Source organism: Grammomys surdaster, unplaced genomic scaffold (assembly GCF_004785775.1).
Source record: "Grammomys surdaster isolate TR1022 unplaced genomic scaffold, NIH_TR_1.0 752, whole genome shotgun sequence".
NCBI classification, from domain to species: Eukaryota; Metazoa; Chordata; class Mammalia; order Rodentia; family Muridae; genus Grammomys; species Grammomys surdaster.
The window spans coordinates 49,958-62,588 of record NW_021605171.1 but is presented as its reverse complement, the minus strand read 5'-3'; the positions used below and the strand labels follow the sequence as shown (position 1 = coordinate 62,588).

The 12,631-nt window shown below is 39.4% G+C and overlaps 1 pseudogene and 1 gene segment (V, D, J or C); one reads left to right on the top strand and one right to left on the bottom strand.

Annotated features, from left to right (window-relative positions):
- Window positions 1-251: 251 nt before the first annotated feature.
- On the top strand, window positions 252-1,129 carry LOC114633852. The segment is given in 2 exon segments: window positions 252-341; window positions 717-1,129. Coding segments are annotated over 2 exon segments (462 nt in total).
- Window positions 1,130-11,619: 10,490 nt separating this feature from the next.
- On the bottom strand, window positions 11,620-12,064 carry LOC114633810 (annotated as a pseudogene).
- Between the last annotated feature and the right edge of the window lie 567 nt (window positions 12,065-12,631).

The following is a 12,631-nucleotide window of genomic DNA, read 5'->3' as shown; positions in this document are numbered from 1 at the left end:
TGATCCATATTTATAAGTGATTTGAACTGCATTGATAACATCCTGCTATTCTCCCTTCAGACATCACATTTTGTTTTATTACTTTCACTTTTTGAGTTATTTTTCACATTCAAGAAGCCCACATTAAAAAAAAAAAGAACTCCACTAACTGTGCCCTCTATGTACACTGTTATACAGACAGGAGTATTTGCATATTGCTCCCTAGGGTTGTCCTTGCCCTGCTGGCCTGAGATAAAAACACAACTGTCCTCTTGCATTCACTGATCACTCTCCTAAGTACATCTTCTCAAAAATGATGAGTCCTGTCCAGTTCCTGTTTCTGTTAATGCTCTGGATTCAGGGTAAGGAGTGTAGAATGTGAAGGAGGAGACAGGGGATGAAGGGTGATCTCTGGCTGCCTACCTGTGCTGTTCATTTGTGATGGGACAGGTCACATTTTGCAGGATGTGAGGTTTTGTTACATCTTAATGATAAATTTCAGATGGAACAGGAGCTGTGCTAAGATCAACATTCTGACATAGATTGGATGGAGTTCTATAGACTCTGATGTTTAGAAACTTCAAATCACTTGTTTTGTGAAAAAGCATTTGATATATAATATTTTTTAAACCTCAACAACTGCCAGGATCTCACCTGAAAGGAACAACATAAAAGATTTCACAAAGATGGTTCAGGAACTTTGCCTATGACTTTACACTATTGTATTATGATTTCAGAAACCAGCGGTGATGTTGTGATGACCCAGACTCCACTGTCCTTGTCGGTTGCCATTGGACAACCAGCCTCCATCTCTTGCAAGTCAAGTCAGAGCCTCTTATATAGTGATGGAAAGACGTATTTGAATTGGTTATTGCAGAGGCCAGGCCAGTCTCCACAGCTCCTAATCTATCAGGTGTCCAAACTGGGTGCTGGTGTCCCTGACAGGTTCAGTGGCAGTGGATCACAGACAGATTTTACACTTAAAATCAGCAGAGTGGAGCCTGAGGATTTGGGAGTTTATTACTGCTTTCAAGACACACATAATCCTAACACAGTGATACAGACCCTAACAAAAACTTCCTTGCCTGGGGCAGACCAGCTGGCAATGTGCTGCTTGACTGAAGAGGAGCAGAGCACTCTGTGTGTGTGAGAGGAGGGGCTGGGGAACATGAGTAACTGTTTTCAGCTGAGAGCTCTGGCTAGACTCATCAGGCTGCATGAGTGGATTGGTTAGATCTCAAGTGCCACCAATTTCCAGTCCTTCTTGTAATAGCCATTGTGTTGCCTCTGCATCAGGAGATTTCATCTCATTAATCTAGCTGAGTTTTGATGGTTCTAACTATTTTTCATCAATTCTTTCAGCATCATTTTTATTGCTTTCTTTAAAAGAAGTATATGTGTTTGTTAAATTCACATTCAGATATTTAAATGCTTAGATGTCTGTCTATCCATATTCTTTTTTATCTTTCTAAGTAGAATTGGAAGCATTGGAAGCATTATTTTAAATGTCTTTTAAAATAAATGTGTAGATTTTATTTTCTATGGGACATTGTAACCAGAAATCTAGTATATTCCCTTAGAGAGTTACTTTTACTTCCTTTTCAATGTTTCTTATGACTGATTTTTTTTTGGGGGGGGGGACAGGATTTCTCTGTATAGCCCTGGCTGTCCTGGAACTCACTCTGTAGACCAGGCTGGCCTACAGAAATCTGCCTGCCTCTGCCTCCCAAGTGCTGGGATTAAAGGCGTGCCCCACCACTGCCCGGCCTTTTCAATGTTTCTTGTCTTTATGTTGATCTTGATGATTCTGGAATAATTTCTGGGGGCTGGCCCCATGAATGGGTTCCAGATTGGATATTAGGAACAGACAAGGGAGGGATGAGTAAGACACCAAGACTGGGATGCTTTGTAACTCTAACCAACTTACAGTCAGAACATTTTTTTATGTATACATATTTGAAAACATGATAGTCTCAAGAAATACACATCATATCATTTTGTCCTGGGCATACTTTTATAGCAAGCCCAGTGTTCCAGGTTAAATATGGGTAGAAAGATTTTATTATCATTAATTGCATATCCATTGTCTTAAAATTCCGGAAATCATTTTATTTCAAGGGAGCAAGCAAGCAAGGAAGGAAGAGTATAACATCCTGTTCTTCAGCTGGCAGCACCTTGCAGTTTCCAGATGCTTAGATAGAATATAGATAGAATGTGAGTCAGTCCACGCAAATCACCCTTCTTTAAGCAGTATATTATTATGTTTTAATAGTGAATCATATTATTTGCAGATTTGCCTAATCCTGAGAGTTCAGGCTTAGGAGTTGTTGTAGTTGTTATATTTAATCTTACAAGAATCTTATAAGAATTCTTTATTTTTTTAATAAAGAATTTGTTTTGTTTCTACATTAATTAACATTACAATAACCTGGTGTAAACCAATCTTTTCCAAGAATGACAAATCCTAATACCTTTTTCTTCTTGCATTCTTTTATATTATTCGTGGACCACCTATACATGGTATCATATTATCTTAGCCATTTTAGCTTTTGTTGCTAAGTTCTAACTAGTGGCTTGTTGGGAGCTGACCCCAGCAAAAAGCGGCTATCATCTTTGCAGCCATCTCGAGCCATATACCCTGACAAGAGACTTGTTTTCAACAGCCCGAAACAGCTGAGCACACGCTGTTAAACATCTTATTTTTCTCACATATCTTGTTTTGCTGTTTAGTGCCCCCAGCTGCAAGGTGCATGTGGTCTCCACGCTGCAAGGCACGTGGCAAAGTGCCTTCAGCTGTGTTCCCCTGCTTGTCCACGAGGGCAAGGCATGTGGTAAAGTATATAAATACCCAGGATTTCCTTTCAATAAAGAGAGACTTGATCAGACTCTGTCTTGTCTCCATTCGTGTCTCTCACCCCTCCATCTCCACTCTCTCTCTTGCTAGACCCTGACCCTCGGACTGGAGCAGCAGAAGGGGCTGTTACAGTGGCTTAGCATGTATTCCCTTTTATCTTGTGGATTATAATTTAAATAAATTCTACATATACTGTAAAAGGAGTTTTGTGCTATGATATATTGTTATTTGTCCTGTCCTACTGAACCTTGTCAGCACCTCCTGAGATGAAATTATTCTAAGTATTTTGTTTCATGGCCTGCCTTTGGGGCAGATAACAATCTCCTAGGTACAGAGAAGATTCTCAAGTAGGGTGAACTAAGGTTACTTCCTTGAAAGCAGATGTTTAGGACTTTCTTAAGGGGCTTCAGAAACAATTTTGTCAGAGAAAACATGGTGGAATCATTAATTTAATAGCTCTCTTAAGAGTGTAACAATCAGAGACTCAAACTGATAATAAAGGTCATCAGGTCAGCAAGCACAGCATGTGGCTCAGCTTTGCTGGCTTCATGACTTACCTTTCACCTAGGACATGGCTGTGACAAATAATTGTTGATTTTACAAGTTTTATTGATGGTTTTCATAATGAAAGATGTTCTTGTGGAAATATGCCTAGGAAGTAGCATGACAACTGAAGGCTGTACTTAGTTTTCAGTGTTGCAAGCATCACCAACAGAATGGAAGAGATAGAAGAGAGAATATAAGGTGCAGAAGATACCAGAGAAAACATTGACACAACTGTCAAAGAAAATGCAAAATGCAAAAAGCTCCTAACCTAAAACATCCAGGAAATCCAGGACACAATGAAAAGACCAAACCTAAGAATAATAGATACAAAAAAAAGTGAAGATTATCAAATTAAAGAGATAGTAAATACCATCAGCAAAATTATAAAAGAAAACTTCCCTAACTTAAAGAAAAAGATTTGCAAAAATGTACAAGAAGCCTACAAAACTTCAAATAAATTGGACCAGAAAAGAAATTCCTCCTGTCACATAATAGTCATAACACCAAATGCACAAAACCAAGAAAGAATACTAAAAGCAGTGAGGGAAATAGGTCAAGCAACATATAAAGGCAGACCTATCAGAATTACACCAGACTTCTCAACAGAGATTGTGAAAGCTAGAAGACCTGGGACAGATGTCATATAGACCCTAACAGAATACAAATGTCAGCCTATTAAAACCAGAAAAAAATATCTCATTTACCATAGATGGAGAAACCAAGATATTCCATGACAAAACCAAACTTACACAGAATCTTTCTACAAATCCAGCCCTATAAAGGATAATAGAGGGAAAGCTCCAACACTAGGAGGGAAATTATACCTTAGAAAAAGCAAGAAATAATCTTCTTCCAAAAATCCCAAAAGAAGATAGCCACACAAACATAATTCCATCTCTAACAACAAAAATAACAGGAAGCCACCATAACTATTCCTTAATATCTCTTAATATCAATGGACTTAATTCCTCAATAAAAAGATATAGACTAAAGGACTGGATATGTCAAGAGGACCCAGCATTTTGCTGGATACAGGAAATGTACCTCAGTGACAAGGACAGAGTAAAAGGATGGAAAACAATTTTCCAAACAAATGTTGCCAAGAAACAAGCTGGAGTAGCCATTCTAATATCGAATACAATTGACTTATAACCAAAAGTTAACAAAAAAAAAAAAAGATAAGGAAGGACACTTCATAATGGTCAAAGGAAAAAACCTACCAAGATGAACGCTCAATTCTGAACATCTATGCTCCAAATGCAAGGGCAACCACATTCATAAAAAATACTATACTAAGGCCCAAAGCACACATTGCACCTCAGACAATAATAGTAGGAGACCTCAACACCCCACTGTCATCAATGGACAGATCATGGAAACAGAAACTAAACAGAGACACAGTGAAACTAAGAGAAGTTAGAACCAAATGGAACTAACAGATATCTAGAGAACATTTCATCCTAAAACAAAAGAATATACCGTCTTCTCAGCACCTCACGGTACCTTCTCCAAAATTTACCATATACTTGGTCACAAATCAGGCCTCAACAGATATAAGAAAATTGAAATAATCCAATGCATCCTATCAGATCACCTAAGGAATAAAGCTGGTCTTCAGTAACAACAAAAACAATGGAAAGTCTGCATACACATGGAAACTGAGCAATGCTCTTCTCAATGATAATTTGGTGAAGGAAGCAATAAAGAAATTAAAGGCTTTTTAGAATTCAATGAAAATGAAGACTCGTCAGACCAAAACTTATGGGACACAATGAAAGCAGTGCTAAGAGGAAAACTAAGAGGGCACAGAGACAGTATCCAAATTAATAAAATCAGAACTGAAAAGGGAGACATAACAATAGAAACTGAGTAAGTTCTAAAAATCATCAGATCCTACTACAATGGCCTATGCTCAATAAAACTGGAAAATCTTGATGAAATGGACAATTTTCTAGACAGATACCAGGTACCAAAGTTAAATCAGGAGCAGATAAACCATCTAAACAGTCCTATACCCCTAAAGAAATAGCAGCAGTCATTGAAAGTCTCCCCACCAAAAAAAGCCCATGACCAGATGGTTTTAGTGCTGAATTATATCAGACCTTCAGAGAGGACCTAGTAAGAATTCCCTTCAAACTATCCCACAAAAGAGAAACAGAATGAACACTACTCAATTCATTCTATGAAGCCACATACCGAAGCCACACAAAGACCCAACAAAGAAAGAGAACTTCAGACCAATCTCTCTTATGAATATTGATGCAAAAATATTCAATAAAATTCTCGAAAACTAATTCCAAGAACACATCAAAACAATCATCCATTATGATGAAGTAGGCTTTATCCCAGGAATGAAGAGATGGTTCAATAGATGGAAATCCATCAACATAATCCCTGCATAAACAAACTCAAAGGAAAAAACCCACATGATCATCTCACTAGATGCTGAGAAATATTTGATAAAACCCAACATCCCTTCATGGTAAAAGTCCTGGAGAGATCAGGAATTCAAGGCCCATACCTAAACAGTAAAAGTAATATACAGCAAACCAGTAGCCAACATCAAACTAAATGGAGAGAAACTTGAAGCAATCCCACTAAAATCATGGACTAGACCAAGCTGCTCACTCTCTTCCTATCTTTTCAATACAGTACAGGAAGTCCTAGCCAGAGCAATCAGACTACAAAAGTTGGTCAAAGGAATAGAAATTGGAAAGAAAGGAGTCAAAATGTCACTATTTGCAGATTATATCATAGTATACTTAAGTTACCCTAAAACTACTGTTGGACTCTAAGATCCAAACCAGGGGAAGCGCTCCCCTAGAAACCCTCATGGACGGGAGTCACTGCAATAACATGAGGTTTGTTGAGGATAAGATAATAACCGGTATACTGGGGTTCCCCTGTATGCAGACAGGGGGAACCACGAGAGAAAGTTGGGAGCAGTTTTTATTCAGAGTTCATGAGGACAAACACTAAGGCTGACCTTCCCAGGCCTGGTCTCTAGGTGACTCAGATTCACACATTATTTTTATTTATTTTTATTTTATTTTATCTTATTTTATTTTATTTTATTTTGGGTTTTTCGAGACAGGGTTTCTCTGTGTAGCCCTGGCTGTCCTAGAACTCACTGTGTAGACCAGGCTGGCCTCAAACTCAGAAATCTGCCTCCCAAGTGCCGTGATTAAAGGCGTGCGCCACCACCGCCCAGCTCAAACATTATTTTTATGACAATGAGTGTCTTCCATTTGTCCAGGTTTATTACATTAAGGGTCCAGCTTCCTGATGACCTCTCATCTTGGTTCTCCTGGAATGTGTCTGCATGCTCTGGGCCTTCCTCATCTGCAGGTGTGTTCCCTCCTCTGTGGTCTGAGGAATGTTAATCAGCCTCTCCCTTCTTCCTCTGAATGTTAATCTAGCAAGTGTCCTCTGACTAAGGAATGAGCCCCTCCCTGATGTGTCCTGGGACAGTGGGATTCTGAATGTTAATCTAGCAAGTGTCCTCTGACTAAGGAATGAGCCCCTCCCTGATGTGTCCTGGGACAGTGGGATTCTTTCAATTTTAAGTTCAAACCGAGACTCGAAAGTCCTACATTCCCCCCTTTTTCTTGTGGGTGATTCCAATCCTGATAAGTAAACTGATATATTCAAAAATAGTTTGTTAATCTTTTTAAAAGAAATAACCATATTTTTCTAAATGTTTGCCAATATTTTGTCCTCTTATGAAGGAGTAATTCTCATTTCCAAATCATGAATGTAGTATGTAAAAATATAGATGTATAGTAAACAGAAAATTATGAATGGAAGGTGCAACTCTCACCAGTTCCACTGGTAACCCACTTATTTACTTCAAAGAAAATAAAAAGTTTAAACATGGTCTCTATTCCTAGAAAGTTGTGTTTTCGTTCAGTGTGACGATGAATTTCTACTACAATATGGAAGTTTGGAAACAGAAGCTGAAAGTGGAACTGATAATCAGGATATTTAGGATGCCGACATTGGTCATGTTGGTGAGGAACTCTCTTAACCACCTTCTATTACAAACTATGGGCTGTTGTGAGGTAAAAGAGGGACAATATTCCTGGGGCAACAGTTGAAACCTAGTCATGTGAGTATCAGCTCAGCTGTGAAGAGTCTCTATGGGAAGCTTCACACTGTACATTCAACCCTGCCTCCCTACCCACTACCATAGTCAGTGTAATTTGCATGTCCCCATTACCAGCTCAGCCTCTAGATAATGAATGCTGTCAAGATGCATATGAAGGTGACTCTCACTCATGGCCATGGCCATGCTGTCATCTCCTCGGCCTTCACATTTGTATCTCTGGTAAGGGAAACAGTTCTTTTTCTCATGATGTTCATTAAATGTTCACAGTCTCCACAAAATTCTGTAGTTTCCAAAGAAGTTGAGAGTCTTCATTTTATCTAATTATGGCACATTTCACTTGTCTTTCATACTTTTTTTTCCATAAACAGATTCTAGGGCAGAAACAACTGTGACCTAGTCTCCAGCATCCCTGTCCATGGCTGCAGGAGAAAAAGTCACTATCACTTGCAAAACCAGCACAGATATCGATGATGACATGAACTGGTACCAGCAGAACCCAGGGGAAGCTCCTAAGCTCTTTATTTCAGAAGGCAACACTCTTCATCCTGGAGTCCCTTCCCAGTTCTCGAGCAGTGGCTATGGTACAGATTTTGTTTTTAAAATTGATAACATGCTCTCAGAAGATGCTGCAACTTACCTTCTGTCAGCAAACTTATTACAGGCCTCTCTCAGTGCTTTTTCCTCTTACAGAAACCTACAGATGCTGTTGGTGATACTGCCTCAACTGCTACTGTAGCTGTTCAGTGTGTGAACATGGCTGTCGCTGGTGTTTATGCTCTCCATGCACATGCTTTCTTACTTCCTTTTTCAGCTTCTGTAGCCTCCCTCATCCCCTATTCTTTCCTAAATCCCTTCATTTAGGAGACACAGTAACAGACTGTATACTATTTTCCAGGGAAGCCAGTTATCCTGCTGTACTGCAGAGGTACTAAGTTCCTGTACACTCACTTTTACCTTTGAGATCAAGTCAAAAAAATTGAGTTTTGCCTAATCTGGTTTTGGTCCATATAGTATTGATATTACCTAACACCAGGAAATGAACATCTTAATTCAGGTTATATAGATTAGCAGTGTTTTAAGTTGGTGAGCTGTTGGTGGATCATGTGGTTACCAATTGGTGCTCTTAAGAAACTTTAGAAAAATGATTGTTATAGAGTTAAAATTATATGATTTCATTAAAGGAAAATAAACCTTCCTGGTGGGGGGTGGGAGTGAAAGAGAAAGACACAGATAGGAGTTAGAAAGAAGAGGTAGATTCTCACAGATGGGTACTCCCATATAGGGTGTGGAAAGGTTTTGTGTCAAAGAGCTGTATCTTGCAGGAGTGAGTTGCATCACAATAGCCATTCTGAGGAGGGAAGGAAGCCATTATTGTTAAGTTGATGGAGAACAGTAGCTAATCATTTGGGATTAAGGAAATATTAGGGGATGGTAGGGGCTGGAGAATGTTGACAAATTGGAGTCTATTATGTGCATAGGTCCATACAGGGGTCAGTCATTTTGTAAAGCTGTAGCATGAGAGCAGTGTGGTTCCATACCGTCTGAGTGTTATCAGCAGTCTTGGCTTCTGGCAGCTATGGATCTTAATGAACAGATAGACTCAGCAGTTGGATGAGTAAGTGAAATTAGTCACTTTTTTAGAATTGTTTCATTCTGTTTAAAAGGGATGTCCATCTCTCCTATGCAGATTACTGTGAGAGTTCATAGAAGTATTATAATCAGATGCAAAAGGGGAAAAGTAAAAGGGATATGTCTAGGGAAGAGAATATTTCATGTTGAATGTTAGAGGTAGATGGACACCCCAACAGAGGTAAAGTAAGAGTAGCAGTCACTGAAGCCAAGGACTGTAGTAAAATTCAGGTAAAGAATTCTAGGGGAATTGTTTTTTTCTTCCAGATGCAGTCAGTCAGCAAGATAGTGAGTGGTTACAATGTCAGATGTATTGCACTCAAGTAAGCTAGCAGAATTAACACAGGGATGGGGTGCCTGGAAAGAAGGGAACAGGAGAAAAGATAGAGCCAATGAGAGGAACTGCCTGGAGTGAAGGTTATGACGGTCCCTTGGATTTAAATCTCCTCTACACTGTCCAAAACATCTTCTAGCAGATACCTCTGCAATTGACCAAGCCCACTTAGTCAGTCAACTGGTTCTTCAGTGCAGGAGTGAGGATTAAAAGAAAAGAGATGATTAGACAAAATTGTAGCATGACCCCAGCCAGTTCTGAGGCTGAAGGCAGGTTTGTTTAATTCAACTTTTCTTTTAAACCCTTTTAATTACATGCAAGTATTTAGGTCAGTTCTAGGTTGAGGAACCAACAATACAATAGAAACAAACAGTCAAGGAACAAGCAAGGCAATATACAGAGTCCTGCGATCACCCTGTGATCACTCTTGCTGTTTCTAAGGGCTCATCTGGATGACAAAGTATCTGAGCCTACTTCCCTGTCTTTGTTTTAGCCTAAGACTTGGATTCCTGACTGAACTAACTTCTCTGTTTTAGCCTAAAAATAGACTCCTGCCTGAGCTTACTTCCTTGTCATGGCCCATAGTCTGATTCCTGCCTAAAGCCCATTTCCTTGTCCTTGGCCAATGTCAGATTTCTGCCAAGGAGCCTCAAAGGCTCTCCACAACTCCAGGTCTGAGAGAAACTAGAAGAACTTACATGAGCATTCCTGTTCAGGTATAGAGAGAAATCTGAAGAAAGGTGTTTGCAGTAAGTAAAATGTCCAAAAGAAATGACAACAATGTAAATATATGGTGAATATTGAGGAAAAGTGATGAAGGTGAAGAACTTGTGTGGGAGGGAACCAACAGCTCATCCATAGGAGGAGGCATGCCCCTTAATTTTTTGTTTGATCCCTGTGACACTGAGCATCATCTCAAAGTCCTTTGGATTTGTAGGTGAGGAAGTTTCATTATTAAATGAGGCCACAAACCTCATCCTTAGCAGTAACAAGATGTAGTTTTGGAATATCACAGCAACCAAGTGAAATCATGTTACGCTTATCTGAATTTTTTAAAGGTTTTTTGAGAGATGGTGAGAGAAAGAGGTTAACTGATATAAAGAGAAATTCAAGCTGGCTATTTTAGTTTTGAGTCCAGAACAACAATGTCCAGAATGCCAAGAAGAGGGAATACTTGGAAGGCTCATTATTTCCATTTTCAGAGATCACCCAAAATGCGTTTAGGAGTTTAGGGACACAGATCTCTCTTAACTGCTTAGAAATTGCAAAAGGGAGTTGTGGAAATGGCAGGCAGTAGCATCCATCTGTGGGGCCACAATGGAAGTTGACAGATGGCAAAGCTCCAGAACATAAGTCAGCTTGTTGGTGATAGCATAAATTTTTTTTGATTGTCCTATGCGAAGGTGTATAATAAGTACAATTTGTGAGGAACATAAAGGAACAAAGTTGATGAGAAAAAAAATTTTTTTTTTAAAACAACTCAGCAAAATAAAATTCCGGTTTATTGTTGGACATTGTTTCACACATGCATCAAACAGGCCAAAATAAATAAGTAAATAAATAAATAGCAACTTCATAGACAAAAAAAGCAAAAAAGGAAAAAAAAACTTTTATCTTTGGCCTTTTTAACCATCTCATACAAACCAACTACTTATAGTACAGCTAGGTACATACACAAAAAAGTTACTGGAATGCTTGGAATAAGATTGGTTTTTTTTTTCCTGTGGTTGGTTTTGATATTTTTTACAAGGTATTTTTCTCCTTTGAGATTATAATGAACATGGTCACACCACAAGCAAAGTCTGAAGTAGGACAGAAAACGCTCTGAAGGCTGGTTTGGTCACCCGTTATCATTAAAAATGGCTGACCCCTAACAATATGTACAAAAATATAAAATGTAAATAAAAAAATACAAACAAATTTTCCTTTTAAAGTATTTTTAAGAAAAAAAGCAGGGCCTGGGAAGTTCTCGTTCTTTTTCCTCCCATGTTGCCAATTCATGTTGTGGTTTTGGAGGGGTGGTGGAGAGCGCATGTCATCTGTGGGTGGCACTGCCCACTGTGGGCAGGGCCTGCTTCTCTACTCAAAGGTGACCACGTTTAAATTCTGAGACGGGAAGTGGAGGGTGAATAGGTCACGGTGCGTAAGGTTAGCTTTTCCTTTTGCTGTCTAGTCATCCTCCTCAGTCTTCTGCTTCTTGGCGTCAACATCATCATCCTCATCATCCTCACCTACCCGCTTGCCCGTAGGAACCTCAGCCTCCTCATCTTCATCTCCATCCTCTTCCTCACCATCACTTTCTTCCTCCTCCTCCTCTTCCTCCCCACCTTCTTCCTCTTCTTCGTCTACTTCATTGTCAGCCTCCTGTTCCCTATTTTCCTCATTTTGAGCGTTCCCATTGGCAGGTGCATCTCTTCCATTCTCTGGCTCCTCCACAACTTCCTTCTTCTCCTTCAAGTACTTGGTGGTGATCTCGGAGCTGGTGTCCACTGCCGCGTCTGACATGGTGGGGCTCGCCGGTGGTCCGATGCAGCGAGTGAGGAATTAATGGAGTTGGAGGACTCTGGCGAGAAAGCTGCCGGAGTCCGCGTTGCAGGAGGCGGTGGGCGGTGAAGGTGGCTGCAGTGAGCGTGGAGCACGACCCAGGAACAATGCAAAGATGACTTTTCGGAGCAGCCAGTGGGGGCAAAAAAAAAGTTTAACATCAATATTAGTATACGTTTTTTTGTTTTTGTTTTTTTTTTTAGTGACATGTCACAAGCCATAAAGGGACAAGCTAATAACTAGCAGGTGATCATTTTGAGATGTACTGCTTAGGATTATTATACAATCAGTGCCAGGTTTGTCCTTATCAATCAAGGCTGTAAGGGATTCATTTTAGGAAAGATTCGTGCTATTAATCTGATTTCCCTATGGTTATTATTATTAATCATATGTAACAATCACAATGTAATAGAACATCCGTTTGCATTAGATTTCTGCAGATCTATGATGATATACTGTATAATAGTGATGTTATGTAGACAAATAGATGACTTCCTAAGTCTTTTTTTTTTTTAGACCCTTTATCTGTTTTTTTTTTATTATTGGATATTTTATGTATTTACCTTTCAATGTTATCTCCTCTCCCATTCTCCCCCAAAACCACTTATCCCATACCCCCTCCTCCTATTTTTATGAG